At 43.1% G+C, this 14,999-nt stretch overlaps 1 protein-coding gene across 9 annotated transcripts in view; it reads left to right on the top strand.

Moving 5' to 3' along the window:
* Positions 1-14,999, top strand: part of NEXN (nexilin F-actin binding protein) — a 58,979-nt gene that overhangs the window by 1,478 nt on the left and 42,502 nt on the right. For 2 of the 9 annotated variants that reach the window (XM_070078197.1, XM_070078195.1), the window contains exon 1: positions 7,229-7,394. The exons of 6 other annotated variants lie outside the window; for them this stretch is intronic. In XM_070078197.1, the coding sequence (XP_069934298.1) occupies positions 7,393-7,394 (2 nt within the window). In that variant the 5' untranslated portion in view covers positions 7,229-7,392. Of the gene's footprint in view, positions 1-7,228; positions 7,395-14,999 lie in introns of those variants that run through there. One more of the 9 variants, XM_070078198.1, reaches the window with a different exon arrangement.

The raw sequence follows: 14,999 nt of genomic DNA, 5'->3' as shown, positions 1-14,999 counted from the left end.
GAGATGTTCTTTTTACGTTTATTGACGGCCACAGTGGGGACGAAGAGCTGGGGGCAGGGGAGAGACAGAGTAGAGGAGAGGAGAGATAACAAGGTAAAAATAGCATGAGGATTTGTCCTAACAAGATGTCTGTCCTTGGGAAAGAGGTAGGTAGAGCAAGGAAGGAAGCCACCCTAAGAAAGGGAATTCGTTCCCTGAATAAAGCAATGGGACCTCATTCATCAGCTAAATTCTGTTAATGAATTCAGCTAACAGGAGGCCATTGGCCTGCGAGTCACGACATAACTATGTCTTGGGTAGTGTGATTAAGTGAACCGAGGTATTTATATCATCTTAGTCACATACGACTGAGGGGGTCACATAGTTCCCTCGCCTAAGGTTAACCTCTTACCGGTTAAAGAAAACACAAAATACACATTATCTATAAAATTCTTAAGAGTTTTGGGGTACTTGTAGGGCAAATGCATCATTAATCAAATGAGGGGAGGTTTTGGAGAAGGTGCGTTTAGTATAAGTGATCTTTGATTATTCAGGAGAGCTGGTCAAGACTCTTCCTCACAGCGACTAGCACCCTGTTTTTGAAGATATTTTATAATTTTACTGATTTTCTTGAGGAGTAATTTGAAGAAAATATGTGCAGTTCTGAATTTTATCTGCAACAACTGGAGCCCTAGTCAAAACCACCACAAACTTATTTCCGGTCTGGCTTTTCTCATTACAGTTATTGATGTAATGCAGTTTTAATATAAGATTTGTTTTAAATTTAATTCCATTTTAAATGGTAGTGAATATCAGTTTTTCCTGCTCACCTTTAAATGGAATCTGTGCTATTTTTGAAGATTTAACATGTAAGGCTGATCATTGTCAAAATGTGTGTCATCTTGAGATGACTATATTTAGCATCAACAAAGGAATGCATTATCTAGGTTTTTGAACAGTATTTTTCCCCTGAAATTTGTCTTGGAATATCTAGGTTAGAGTTCCATTTGTGAACAGATTGAAAACTAAGTATGTGTATTGGGAAGAGATGAATTGGGAATTTAGATTACTTAGAACTGGAGTGGCATGAAATGGCAAACTTCATTTATGCAGAAAAAAATCAACCTGTTATCTTTGAAATACCCTAAAGGGGAAAAAGAGGTATTATTTCAATAAAAAGATGAGAATTATACAATGAGTATGTAAACATATATATCAGATGGGCAGATATCTGAAAGGTTTTACAAAAAAGAAAACTTTGAATCTCTTTTATAACTGTGTAAGCCACACATTAGCAGGGAGATGTATCAGAAATAGAGCAGCTGGGACTTGAACTCCCATACTTCGAGGCAGGCAGTGGCTTTACTTGCTGCATCATAACACAGGCCCGCATGCACTCTTTCTTCTGGTTTTGTAATTACATAGTTACATATTATTGAAATTGTTACATTTTCTTTTTCCATTTAAATATTCAGTGCATAGTTGTGTGTGTGTGTGTGTGTGTGTGTGTGTGTTTGACAGGCAGAGTGGACTGTGAGAGAGAGAGAGAGAGAGAGAGAGAGAGAGATCTTCCTTTACCGTTGGTTCACCCCCCAGTGGCCGCTGCAGCCGGTGAGCGACCATGTGGGTGCAGGGCCCAAGGACTTGGGCCATCCTCCACTGCACTCCCGGGCCACAGCAGAGAGCTGTACTGGAAGAGGGGCAACCGGGACAGAATCTGGCGCCCCGACCGGGACTAGAACCCGGTGTGCAGGAGCTGCAGGCGGAGGATTAGCCAAGTAAGCTGCGGCGCTGGCTGTGTGTGTGTTTTAATGTAGTATACTTTCTCTACTCTAAGCTGGGTAGATTTTTACCCAGAAATCTTAACTGTTAGTAGTGATTTGTATTCTATTTAAAAAAAAAAAGATTTAGGCCGGCGCCGTGGCTCAATAGGCTAATCCTCCACCTTGCGGCGCCGGCACACCGGGTTCTAGTCCCGGTTGGGGCGCCGGATTCTGTCCCGGTTGCCCCTCTTCCAGGCCAGCTCTCTGCTATGGCCAGGGAGTGCAGTGGAGGATGGCCCAGGTGCTTGGGCCCTGCACCCCATGGGAGACCAGGAAAAAGCACTTGTCTCCTGGCTCCTGCCAGGATCAGCGCGGTGCGCCGGCTGCAGCGGCGGCCATTGGAGGGTGAACCAACGGCAAAGGAAGACCTTTCTCTCTGTCTCTCTCTCTCACTGTCCACTCTGCCTGTAAAAAAAAAAAAAAAAAAAAAAAAAAAAAAAAAAAAAAAAGATTTATTTATTTGAAAGGCGGAGTGACAGAGAGAGAGGGAGAGACAGATCTTTCATCCACTGGTTTACTCCCTAGATGGCCACAATGGCCAGGGCTGGGCCAGGACAAAGCCCTAAGTGAGGAGCTTCTTCCAGATCTCCCACATGGGTGCAGGGCCCCAGCTGTCGGGTTGTCTTCCCCTGCTTTTCCCAGGCAACTTAGCAGGGAGCTGGATTAGAAATAGAGCAGCTGGGACTCAAACTGGCACTCATATAGGATATTGGTGTTGCAGGTGGTGCCTTAACCTGCTATGTCACAACGCACAATGCCAGTTCCATGCTTTGTATTTTGAGTTAATGCAATCTTATTATATTTGTGGTTATAAATAATGTGGAAGTTTTCGTAACCTGATATCCCTACTGTTAGTATGTTGATATATTCCACTCTAGAACTCTCCCCATGTACAGGGTTTTTCTCCTTGCGTGGTCCCAATCTCAGCAAAACATTGAATGTGAAAGCATCCCACGCAGTGTCTGCATCTAGTAAGTGCTCAACAGATAATTCTCTCTCTTCCATTTTCCTTCTTGTCATCTCTTGCTTTTCGCTCTCAGATTGAAGATGAGGAGATTGGGGCAGACCAGGCTGGGCTTTGAGGTTGATGAGATTTGCTGCCCACTTTGCTACCTGTGCCTCTTCCCTTCCTTTCTTTCTCTTTGACTCTGCCTCCCTCTTTTTTTAAAAAAATATTTTATTTATTTATTTGAGAGGTAGAGTTACAGACAGATAGAAGGAGAGAGAGAGAGAAAGGTCTTCTGTTTGCCGGTTCACTCACCAAATGGTTGCAACAGCCAGAACTGCGCCGATCCAAAGCCAGGAGCCAGGAGCTTCTTCCCAGTCTCCCATGTGGGTACAAGGGCCCAAGGACTTGGGCCATCTCCTACTGCTATCCCAGGCCACAGCAGAGAGCTGGATTGGAAGAGGAGCAGCCGGGACTAGAACTGGTGCCCATATGGGATGCCAGCGCCGCAGGCAGAGGGCTAACCCACTGCGCCACAGCGCTGGCCCATCCCGCCTTTTTTTTTTTTTTTTTTTTAATGGACCTTCTTTTTGCCACTTTTCAATTTCTCATTGCTGTCTGTTCATTTAGATGAGGTACCACAAACTAGCTAGAGACGTGTTTAGAGCTGGTGCATTTTATATTAAAATGTGGTTTTACGTCCTCTCTTGAAAAACTGGAAGATCTGGGCACATTTCTGCATGGCAAGGATACCCTGAACTAAGCAAGTTGTGGCTGCCCCACAGATGGGACATAGACTCTCCTTTTGACACGGTCTGCACCATTCCTTACTGTTTTGTAACTTGTCATACTCATTTGCATTACCTGTTATTTACATTGCATAATATTACCTTACATTACCTTTACTTTATGTGACCTAGACATTTGGGTATGTGGTCCCTTGATCTAAGTATCCAGGCAAGTCTGAAGCATAAGATGGAAAGTCTGCTGGACTTAGTGTTGGGAACCTGGACTTTAAATTGTTGTGAAACTGGAATTGGAAACAGAAACAGGATTCAAACTCAGGCATTCCAATATGGGATGGAGGTGTCCCAAGTGGTGTCTTAACCGCTTTTCCAAATATCTGCCCCTCCTAGGTTCTCTTGAATAGTTGAACTCCCTTTCCATTTGAGAAGTTATAGGAAACCCTGGAGGTTGACAGTAAATAGTTGAATTCTGTTCTTTTGCCTCCCCACTCCACTTGGTTTGGAGCCAGAGTCCCAGGTGTTCCTATTATCTTTTGTGTCTTTCCATGAAAGAGCAGGTAGAGGAGCCGGTGCTGTGGCATAGCGAGTAAAGCTGCTGCCTGCAGAGCTGGCTTCCCTTATGGGCACCATTTAAGTCTTAGCTGTTCAACTTCTGTTCTAGCTCTCTGCTCTGGCCTGAAAAAGCAGTAGAAAATGATCCAAGCCCTCGTGCCCCTGCACCCATGTAGGAGACTTAGAAGAAGCTCCTGGCTCCTGGCTTTGGATCAGCCCAGCTCCAGCTATTGTGGCCATTTGGGGAGTAAACCAATGGATGGAAAACACCTCTCTCTCTCTGCCCCTGCCTCTGCCTCTCTGTAACTCTGACTTTCTAGTAAAATAAATAACTCTAAAAAAAAAAAAAAAAGAAGAAGAAAGAGTGGGTAGAGTTGGTGAGGAGGCCAAGACTGCTCCTATGATTTCCATATTCATTGGCTTAGGAAAGCAACTTGCTAAAGTCCCAGCACTCTGGTTGTTCATGATATTTGGTTTAGCATAAACCTACCTCCTTTTATTGTCTTTTTTTTTTTTTAAAGTTTGTTTATTAATCTGTTTTCACCTACTTGAAAGACAGAGTGAGAGAGAAAGAGAAAGAATGCTTCCATCTGGTGTTTCACTCGCCAAATGCCCACAACAGCTAGGACTGAGCCAGGCCAAAACTAGGAGACAGGAACTCTATGTGGGTCTCCCACATAGATAGCAAGGGCACAAGCACCTGAGCCATCATCTCCTACCTCCCAAGATGTATTAGAAGGAGATCAAATATAAATAGTACTGAGTGTTTGGTAATAATAGATAGAATTTAAAAAGGAGTGATTGCTCCAACATGGGAAGCAGTCCATACAGTATGACTCATAGAATGACAATTGCCTTAAGTAGTACTCTGACCTTAGAATCAGCCCTTAAGGCATTCTGGTCTGGCTGAAAAGCCCAGGGGAACATTTCAGGCATGGAAAACCAAGACACTGTGGCAAAAATTGTTCTACATGAAGGACCTCTGTGGGTGAGACCCCAGTGGAAAGAAGTGGCCACCAAAGAAGGATGTACTTTCTTCTGAAAGAAGGAGAGAACTTCCACTTTGCCTATCACCTTGTCAAAATACTGACGGAGTTTGTGGATCCAAAAGGCTTCCATAGCCTAGGTAGCTCATGTCAAGAGCCTTGGGTAATTGCTGACATCATACATAAGAGTGTTAATTATTAAATAAACAACAGGAGTCACTGTACACTAACTTCCAATGAAGGACCTCTGTCCTCAAAGAGTTGTATTATGAGACTTAATAATAAAACTTTTCTCAAAGAATTACTTCTTTTTCATTTATTAAGTGGAGAACATTCTTATGTCTCATAAGTTATAGTTATGTCTAAGTGCTCCCAAAATATGTATCATTCTTGGAATCTTCTTTAAAGATAATTAAGTTTCTTAAAAAAAAAGCGAAATTACTTTTGAGATGCAATGATTTTGAACAGCCTTTGTCTGGACTATTGAGGAACATTTCTTTTTCTCTTTCTTCCTTATACAAAGTGTTGAACTGTTTACCTAGAATAGAGTTAATCTTCTGTATATAAAGTTAAATGAAAATAGATCTTAGTAAAAAACAAGACTGGGAACAGAGGAAGAGGAGGAAGGGTAGGTGTGTGGGTGGGAGGGCAGGTATGGTGGGAAGAATTACTATGTTCCTAAAGTTGTATTTGTAAAATGCATGCAAATAATAAATAAATAAATAAGAGAAGATCAAAACAGAGTAACTGGAACTGAAACCAGCATTCCGATATGGGATGCAGGCATCTCAACCTCACTGTGCCATAGTACCTGTACCCAGTTTAATTTCTGTTACTTAGTGCATTCACATCATTATCTCTCCTTTTGTAGATATCAATGTTGAGTCTTATTTGGGCTGATTTTAGATTTGATAGTTTTCCTGTCATCTCTTTTGCATTCATTCATTGATTCTCTCAAATATTGATTGAGTTTACACTATGTACTTGCTATTGTATGAAATAGTAGGATATGCAGGGGCATTGGGCAATGTTTACCTTTTAGGAGTTCATAGTGTGGTGCATACACTCTGAAAAGCATCACATGCAGTCATATGAAGGCAAAGTGCTATATATGAAATTACTATAGAAGAATGTGAAGCCAGAGGTGGGTATTGTGGCACAGTAGGTGGAAGTTGCTGCTTGGGATGCATATATCCCATATTGGAGTTTCTGCTTTCAATTCCTGCCTGTGCTCTTCATCCAGCTTTCTATTAATGTGCACCCAAGAAGCAACAGACGGTGACTTAAGAACTTGGGTCCCTGACCCATATCGAAGACCCAGATGGGATTCCTGGTTCCTGTCTTTGGTCTGGCCCATCCCCAGCCGTTGCAGGCATTTGGGGAGTGAACCAATGGATGGGAGATCTCTCTCTCTCTCTCTCTCTCTCTCTGCCTTTCAGATAAATAAAATATAAAGAAATAAACATTAAAAAAATAGGGGTGTGCATAGTGGCTCCACAGATTAAGCTGTTGATGGGGATGCTCACATCCCACACTGGAGTGCCAGTATGATTCCCAAATACTCCACTTCCAATCCAGCTGGCAGTGGATGATGGCTTAAGTACTTGAGTTCCCACAACCCTTGTGGGATATCTGGAGGGAGTTCTAACTTTTGGCTTTAGCCAGGCCCAGCCCTGACTATTGTAGCCATTTGGGAAGTGAACTAGCAGATGGAAGTTCTCTTTTCCTATGGCACTTTGCTTTTCTGGTAAATAAATAAATAAAATTTCAAGGCAGGCTGAAAGTAAGATTCTTGGGGTAGGCATTTGGCACAGTGGTAAAAATGCTGCTTGGGATATCTGAATCCCATACCGGAGTACCTGGATTTGGGTCCCAGCTCTGCTTCTGATTCCAGCTTCCTGCTAGTGCACACCCTGGGAGGCTGCAGGTGATGGCTCAAGTATTTGGGTCCCTGCCACCCATGTGAGAAACCCAAATTGAATCCCAGACTCCTGGCTTTGGCTTGGCTCAGCCCCAACTGTTGCAGGCATCTGGGGGAGTGAACTAGCAAATGCATGGTCTTTCTGTCTTTTTTTCTGTTTCTATCTCTCTCTCTCTGCCTTTCAAATAAAATGAAAATAAATTTTTAAGAGTTTAAAAAGAAAGTAAGACTTCTGGTTTTATTTCTTAAAATTATTTATATTTATTTATTTGAAAGGCAGAGAAACAGTCTGGACCAGGTCAAAGCTGGGAGCCAGGATCTCCTGTGTAGGTGGCAGTAACCCAAGTACTTGAGACATCACCTGCTGTATCCCAGAATTCACAATAGCCGGAAGCTGACATCAGGAGGAGAGCCAGGACTCAAACCCAAGCACTCCAATATGTGGGTATCCCAGTCAGAGTCATAAATAATGTACCCAACACCTGCCCCTGCTTTTATATTGTATTATATAATACTTACTAGTTTGCATTAGTTGTGATCCTATCTGTTTCTGCCATTTGATTTCAAGTACCGTCTCTTAGTCATTCTTATTTAAAAGGCACAATGTTTGGGATATAGCAGATTTTTCTAACAAAAATAATATATGGTAAATCAGACACAATCTGTCAAACTTTTTAAAAAATGTGACTTTTTGGATAAATCATATATAGGTTATAACCCTGTTATACTACAGTGTTCCTTCTGAAACCTGCGATGGGTACTTATTTGTCTTCATTTAACGTGAATACTTAATTTGTTAGAGTGGCAATACTAAATCCTCTTATCATCCCAGTCTTCTCTTGTTCATTCTTATCCTTTGATCAATGTCTTCTCTCTCATCTCATTCTTGATAACAATTCAACTAGCTAGCCTGGGATTTTTGATACTTAGGAAGTGTACAACAGGGATAAATTGTTATGTTGCTGCTACCTCTTTAAGGTGGTCAATGACATTGTATTTGTCTGCTCAGATAGAAGAAATACCACTTCATACTAGATTAAGAGAAGGCCATATGGAGCCAATCTGTAGTCTGCAGTGCCAACATCCCATATGGGTGCCAGTTCTGGTCCTGCCTCCTCTACTTGCAATCCAGCTCCGTGCTAATGTGCCTGGGAAAGCAGCAGAGGATCACTCAAGGTCTTTGGCCCCTGCATTCACTTGGGAGACCCAAAGAAGCTCCTGGCTCTGGCCTGGCTCAATACCTAACCCTGGCTGTTGTTAAAGAGTGAATCAACAGATGGAAGATTCTCTCTCTCTCTCTCTCTCTCTCTCTCTCGTGTGTGTGTGTGTGTGTCTCCAACTCTGCCTTTCAAGTAAATAAATCAAATCTAAAAAAAAAAAGTCAGGGCCCACACTGTGGTGTAGCTGCTAAACTACTGCCTGCAGTGCTGGCATCCCATTTGGGCATCAGTTCAAGTCCCAGATGCTCCACTTCCGATCTAGCTCTCTGCTATGGCCTAGAAAAGTAGTGGAAGATGGCCCAAGTCCTTGGGCCCCTGCACCCACGTGGGAAGACCCGGAGGAAGCTCCTGGCTCCTGGCTTCAGATCAGCTCAGCTCCAGCCCTTGCAGCAAATTGGGGAGTGAACCAGCGGGTAGAAGACCTCTCTCTCTGCCTCTCTTTCTCTCTCTGTGTAATTCTTTCAAATGAATAAATAAATCTTTTTTTAAAAAGTCTGTGAGATTCAAGATATGAAATCCTTCGGCATTCAGGTTACTGAGTAATAGGGATTAAGTTACTCAACCAATCTTCATTTAGCCTTCTAAAATATAGTAAGTTTAACCTTTCTAAAATAAGAAGTGACATAATGTAATAGGGCTTCTGTCCTGCAAATCAGCAAATCTTAAAATGCGATCTCAGAACCCCTAGGAGGAGCCAGCATTGGCGTAGCAGGTAAAGCCCCTGCCAGCAATGTGAGCATCCCATATGGGTGCCCAGGCTGCTCCACTTCCAATCCAGCTCCCTGATGTTGGCTGGGAAAAAGCAGAAGATGGCCCAATTGTTTGGGCCCCTCTTTCCCATATAGGAGAACTGAATGAAGCTCCCGTCCTGACTTGCAGCCATCTGGAGAATGAACCAGCTGATGGAACATCACTCTGTCTCTCCTTCTCTCTCTTTTATTTGAAAGTCGAGTTAGACAGACAGAGAAGGAGAGGCAGAGGCAGAAATGAGAGTGAGGTCTTCCATCCACTGGTTCACTCATCAGATGGCCACAATGGACGGAGCTGCACTGATCCAAAGTCAAGAGCCAGGAGCTTCTTCTGGGTCTTCCACATTGGTACATGGGCCCAAGGGCTTGGGCCATCTTGCACTGCTTTCCCAGGCCACAGCAGAGAGCTGGATTGGAAGTGGAGCAGCTGGGACTTGAACGGGCACCCATATGGTAATGCCAGCACTACAAACAGTGGTTTTACCTGTTATGCCACAGCATCAGCCCCATAAATGAATCTTAAAAACAAAAAATAGCCCCAAGGAGTCCCCAGTACTCCTTACTGGGTCCATTAAATCCTTCCTTTTTTCAACCGCTTATCTGTATGGGATCACATTTTCTTTATAGACTTCCATCAGAAAAACATGTCACAAGAATTTGAAATATGTGAATATTTTTCTTTTATTAAGCTAGATAGTAAAGACATTTCTTAAAACATATTTAAAAGGGGCCAGTGCTGTGGCACAGTGGGTTAACGCCCTGGCCTGAAGCACCAGCATCCAATATGGGCGCCAGTTCACGACCTGGCTGCTCCACTTCTGATCCAGCTCTCTGCTATGGCCTGGGATAGCAGTAGAAGATGGCCCAAGTCCTTGGGCCCCTGCACCCCCATGGGAGACCTGGAGGAAGCTCCTGGTTCCTGGCTTCGGATCGGCGCAGCTCCAGCCGTTGCGGCCATCTGGAGAGTGAACCATCAGAAGGAAGACCTCTCTCTCTCTGCCTCTCCTCTCTCTGTGTAACTCTGACTTTCAAATAAATAAATCTTTTTTTGTTTTGTTTTGTTTTGACAGGCAGAGTTAGACAGTGAGAGAGAGAGAAAGAGAGAAAAGTCCTCCTTTTCCGTTGGTTCACCCCCTAAATGGCTGCCACGGCCGGCGCACTGCGCCGATCCGAAGCCAGGAGCCAGGTGCTTCTCCTGGTCTCCCATGCAGGTGCAAGGCCCAAGCACTCGGGCCATCCTCCACTGCCTTCCTGGGCCACAGCAGAGAGCTGGACTGGAAGAGGAGCGACTGGAAGAGGAGCAACTGGAAGAGAAGCAAGCCAGGAACCAGGAGCTTCCTCCGGGTCTCCCATGGGGGTACAGGGGCCCAAGGACTTGGGCCATCTTCTACTGCTATCCCAGGCCATAGCAGAGAGCTGGATCAGAAGTGGAGCAGCCAGGTCGTGAACTGGTGCCCATATTGGATGCTGGCACCCCGACCGGGACTAGAACCCGGGGTGCCGGCGCTGCAGGCAGAGGATTAGCCTATTGAGTCACGTCGCCGGCCTTAAAAGCAAGATTTTTTTTTTTTTTTAAGATTTATTCATTTATTTGAAAGTCAGAGTTAAACAGAGAGAGGAGAAGCAGAGAGAGAGAGAGAAAGGTCTTCCATCCGCTGGTTCACTTCCCAAATTGCCGCAACAGCCGGAATTGAGCTGGTCCAAAGCCAGGAGCTAGGAGCTTCTTCTGGGTCTCCCACAAGGGTGCAAGGGCCCAAGTCCTTGGGCGATCTTCCATTGCTCTCCCAGGTCATAGCAGAGAGCTGGATCAGAAGAAGAGCAGCTGGGACTTGAACCAGCACCCATATGGATGCTGGCCCTGCAGGCGGCAGCCCTACCTGCTATGCCCAAGACACACTCTTATAGCATATAGCTTTTCTTCCAGTGGGAGCATTTTTTAAAAGGATTTATTTATTTATTTGAAAGAGTTGCACAGAGAGAGGAGAGAGAGAAATCGAGAGAGAGAGAGGTCTTCCATGCGCTGGCTCACTTCCCAACTGGCTGAAGCTTGGAGCCAGGAGCTTCTTCTGGGTCTTCCCATGCGGGTGCAGGGGCCCAAAAACTTGGGCCATCTTCTACTGCTTTCCCAGGCCTTAGCAGAGAGCTGGATTGGAAGTGGAGCAGCTGGGCCTTGAACTGGCAGGGAGCATTTTGTTTAACAGAGCTTAGTTTTATGTGTGTTTACGCACTTTCAGATGTTACCAAAGTAAAGCATTTTAAACTAAAAATGTGAACCTTGTTTTTTTTGGTAATTATCTTCAATTTCATCTAGACTATGAGCTGTATTAGAACAGACAATTTATCCTATTCATCTTATATTTTTAGTACCTTATACTGTACATTATGGATTTTCAGTAAATGATTCTTGAATAGTTATCCACTTTAGCTAATTTCTTCACCTTTTCTCATTTATTCTTAGTTTCGTCATACTCAGCTCTGAATTTATGAAATAACATAGAAACCATCTCATATACAGCACCTGATTTGGGATTTGATTGTTAGTTTCCATCATTCTCCTTTATCCAGTGCAGACCTACCTTGTTTGTATTTTACTTTATTATACTTTAGAAATATTGTTGTTTTTTAACAGGAGTCACTGTGCACTTACTCCCTATGTAGGATCGCTGTCCTTAATGTGTTGTACTATGTGAATTAACGGTATAACTAATACTCAAGCAAAACTTTATACTTTGTGTTTCTATGTGGGTTCAAGCTGTTGAAATCTTTACTTAGTATATACTAAATTGATCTTCTGTATATAAAGATAATTGAAAATGAATCTTGATGTGAATGGGATGGGAGAAGGAGTGGGAGATGGGATGGTTGTGGGTGGGAGGGAGGTTATGGGGGGAAAAAGCCGCTATAATCCAAAAGCTGTACTTTGGAAATTTATATTTATTAAATAAAAGTTAAAAAAATTTAAGTATGAGAAAGGTTACAAAAAGCCATAAAATTTTCAAAATTTCCATAAAGTTAATATTGTTTAATAATTTACACATAGTTTTGGCAAAAAATAACTTTCAAGGAGAGTTCTTGACACTTTAAAATTAACTGATTAAATATTTAATTATGTTGACTGGTAACCATATATCACATGGGTGATGTCATTCTGTTTGCTAAATATCTCAGCACTGAAAATCTTGGTTAACTCATCCTTTTCAGCTTCACCTTTTTAAGCAATATTTGCAGAAGAAATACTTCCTCAAGAAAATGGAATGAAACAAGATTCTAGTAAAGTGTTTCTTGGATTAAGTGTTATGTCTGACAAACAGAAAATATTTGAAGCCTCAAAATTACTTTTGTATCATCTGTATGATATCAATGATAAATATGACTTCTCTACATATATCAATAAATATTTGTTGGCTACCAAAAAAAAAAGAAATATTGAAGAAATATTGTTTTTACAACTTGAAAGCTTGTGGCAACCCTGCAGGGCAAACCTGTTGGCATTATTTTTCCAAAGCATGGGCTCAATTCAGGTCTCTATTACATCTGGCAATTCTCCCAAATTTCAAACATTTCATCATTATTGTATCCGCTGTGGGGCTCCGTCATAAGTGGTCTTTGATGCTACCCTTGTAGCTGTTTGGGGGTACCACAAACTACCCCAATGAGACAGCAAACTTAATGGATAAATACTCATGTCCCGATTGCGCCGTGGATGGGCTGTTCCCAGTGCTTGCCCTTGCCTCAGGCCTCCCTGTTTTCTGGGACACACTAGTATTTGAACTTAGGCCAGTTAGTAACCCTACAATGGCCTTCAAATGTTCAAGTGAAAGGGTCACATGTTTCTCACATTCAATCAAAAGCTAAAAATGGTTAAGTTTTGTGAAGGAGGCATGTTGAAATCCAAGAAAGGCTGAAAGCTAGACCTCTTGCGCTAAACATTTAGCCAAGCAGAGAATGCCAGGGAAAACTTCTTGGAAGAAATTAGAAGTGCAACTCCAGTAAGCACACAGATTAGAAGGAAATGAAATGGGCTTATTGCTGATAGAAAAGTTTTAGTGGTCTGGACAGAAAATCAAACCAGCTGCAACATTTCCTTCATCTGAAGGTAATTCATTGCAAAACCTCAACTTTGTTCAATTCTATGAACGCTGGGAGAGGAGAGGAAGCTTCAGAAGAAAAGTCTGAAGCTAGCAGGGATTGGTTCGTGAAATTTAAGGAAAGAAGCTGTCTCTATGATATGAAAGCTCAAAGTGAGGAAGCGAGTATTGATAGAGAAGCTGCAGCAAGTTATCCAGAAGATGTAGCTAAGATCATCAACAGACTTCCAATGTAGATGAAACAGCTGGGGCCTGCGCTGTGGCGCAGTGAGTTAAAGCCCTGGCCTAAAGCGCCAGCATCCCATATGGGCGCTGGTACTAGTCCCTGCTGCTCCTTTTGCAATCCAGCTCTCTGCTATGGCCTGGGAAAGCAGTAGAAGATGGCCCAATCCTTGGGCCCCTGCACCACGTGGGAGACCAGGAAGAAGCTCTTGGCTCCTGACTTCAGATCTGCTCAGCTCTGGCCTTTGCAGCCATCTGGGGAGTGAACCAGCGGATGGAAGACCTCTCTCTCTGTCTCTACCTCTCTTTGTAACTCTGTCTTTCAAATAAAATAAATCTTAAAAAAAAAAAAAGAAGAAGAAAAGAAACAGCCTTTTACTGAATGAAGAAGCTAACTAGGACTTTGATAGCGAGAGAGGAGAGGTCAATGATACCTGGCTTCACAGTCCTCTCTTATTAGGGGCTAATGCAGCTGGTGACTTGCAATTGAAGCCAAAGGTCATTACCATTCCCCAAATCCTAGGACACTGAGACTTATACTAAATCTACTCTACTTGTGCTCTGTAAGTGGAACAACTAAGCCTGTATGATAGCACATCTGCTAGCAACATGGTTTTTTGAATATTTTAAAAATATTATTTAATTATTTATTAGGTAGAGTTACAGATAGTTGGTGAGACAGAGAGAAAGGTTTTCTATCCTCTGGTTCACTCCCCAAATGACTGAAATGTCTAGAACTGGGCCCATCTGAAGCCAGGAGCCAGGAGCTTCTTCTGGTTTTCCCACACTTGGGCCATTCTATGCTGCTTTCCCAGGTCAGCAGAGAGCTGGATCAGAAGAGGAGTGGCTGGGACATGAACCGGTGCCCATATGGGATGCCTGCGCTGCAGGCAGAGGCTGGGCCTCCTATACCACAGCACCGGCCTTGGTTTTCTGAATATTTCAAGTCCATTGTTGAGACCTACTGCTGAGCAAGAAAAGATTCCTTTCAGATTATTATTTCATTGTTGACAATGCGCCTGGTTCCCCAGGAACTCTGATGGAGATGTACAGCGTTTTCATGTCTGCTAATACAACATCTATTCTGCATGGATCAAGGAGTAGTTTCAATTTTCAAGTCTTGTTATTTAAGAAGTACGTTTTATAGCTGCCATACATAGAGATCTTCTGGAAAGGATTTACCATTTTTTAAAAAAGATTTATTTATTTGAAAGGCTGAGTTACAGAAGGAGAGGCAAAGGCAGAGAGATCCTCCACTTGCTGGTTCTCCCCTCACATGGCCACAATGGGTGGAGCTAGGCCATTCTGAAGCCAGGAGCCAGGAGCTTCCTCCAGGTGTGAGGGCCCAAGGACTTGTGCTATCTTCTGCTGCTTTCCCAGGCATATAAACAGGAGCTGGATTAGAAGTGGAGCAGCCAGGTCTCAAACTGGTGCTCATATGGGATGCCAGTGCTGCAGACGGCAGCTTTATTTGCTACGCCACAGTGCCAGCCGCAGGATTCACCATTCTAAAGACTGTTAGGAACAGTCATGACTCATGGAAGGAAGTCAAATCAACATTAAGAGGAATTTGGAAGAAGTTGATTGCAACTGTCTTGGATGACTTTGAGGGCTTTAAAAACTTCAGAGGAGAAAGAAGCTGCTGATGTGGTAGAAATGGCAAGATTACTAGAATTAGAAGTAGAGCCTAAAGATGTGACTGAATTGCTTCAATCTCATGACAAAACTTTAATGGAGAGGTGTTTTTTATTTTTATTTTTAAAAGAT

Source organism: Oryctolagus cuniculus, chromosome 7 (genome assembly GCF_964237555.1).
Source record: "Oryctolagus cuniculus chromosome 7, mOryCun1.1, whole genome shotgun sequence".
NCBI lineage: Eukaryota > Metazoa > Chordata > Mammalia > Lagomorpha > Leporidae > Oryctolagus > Oryctolagus cuniculus.
The sequence above is the reverse complement of the archived record's forward strand: the minus strand, read 5'-3'. Positions and strand labels throughout refer to the sequence as shown.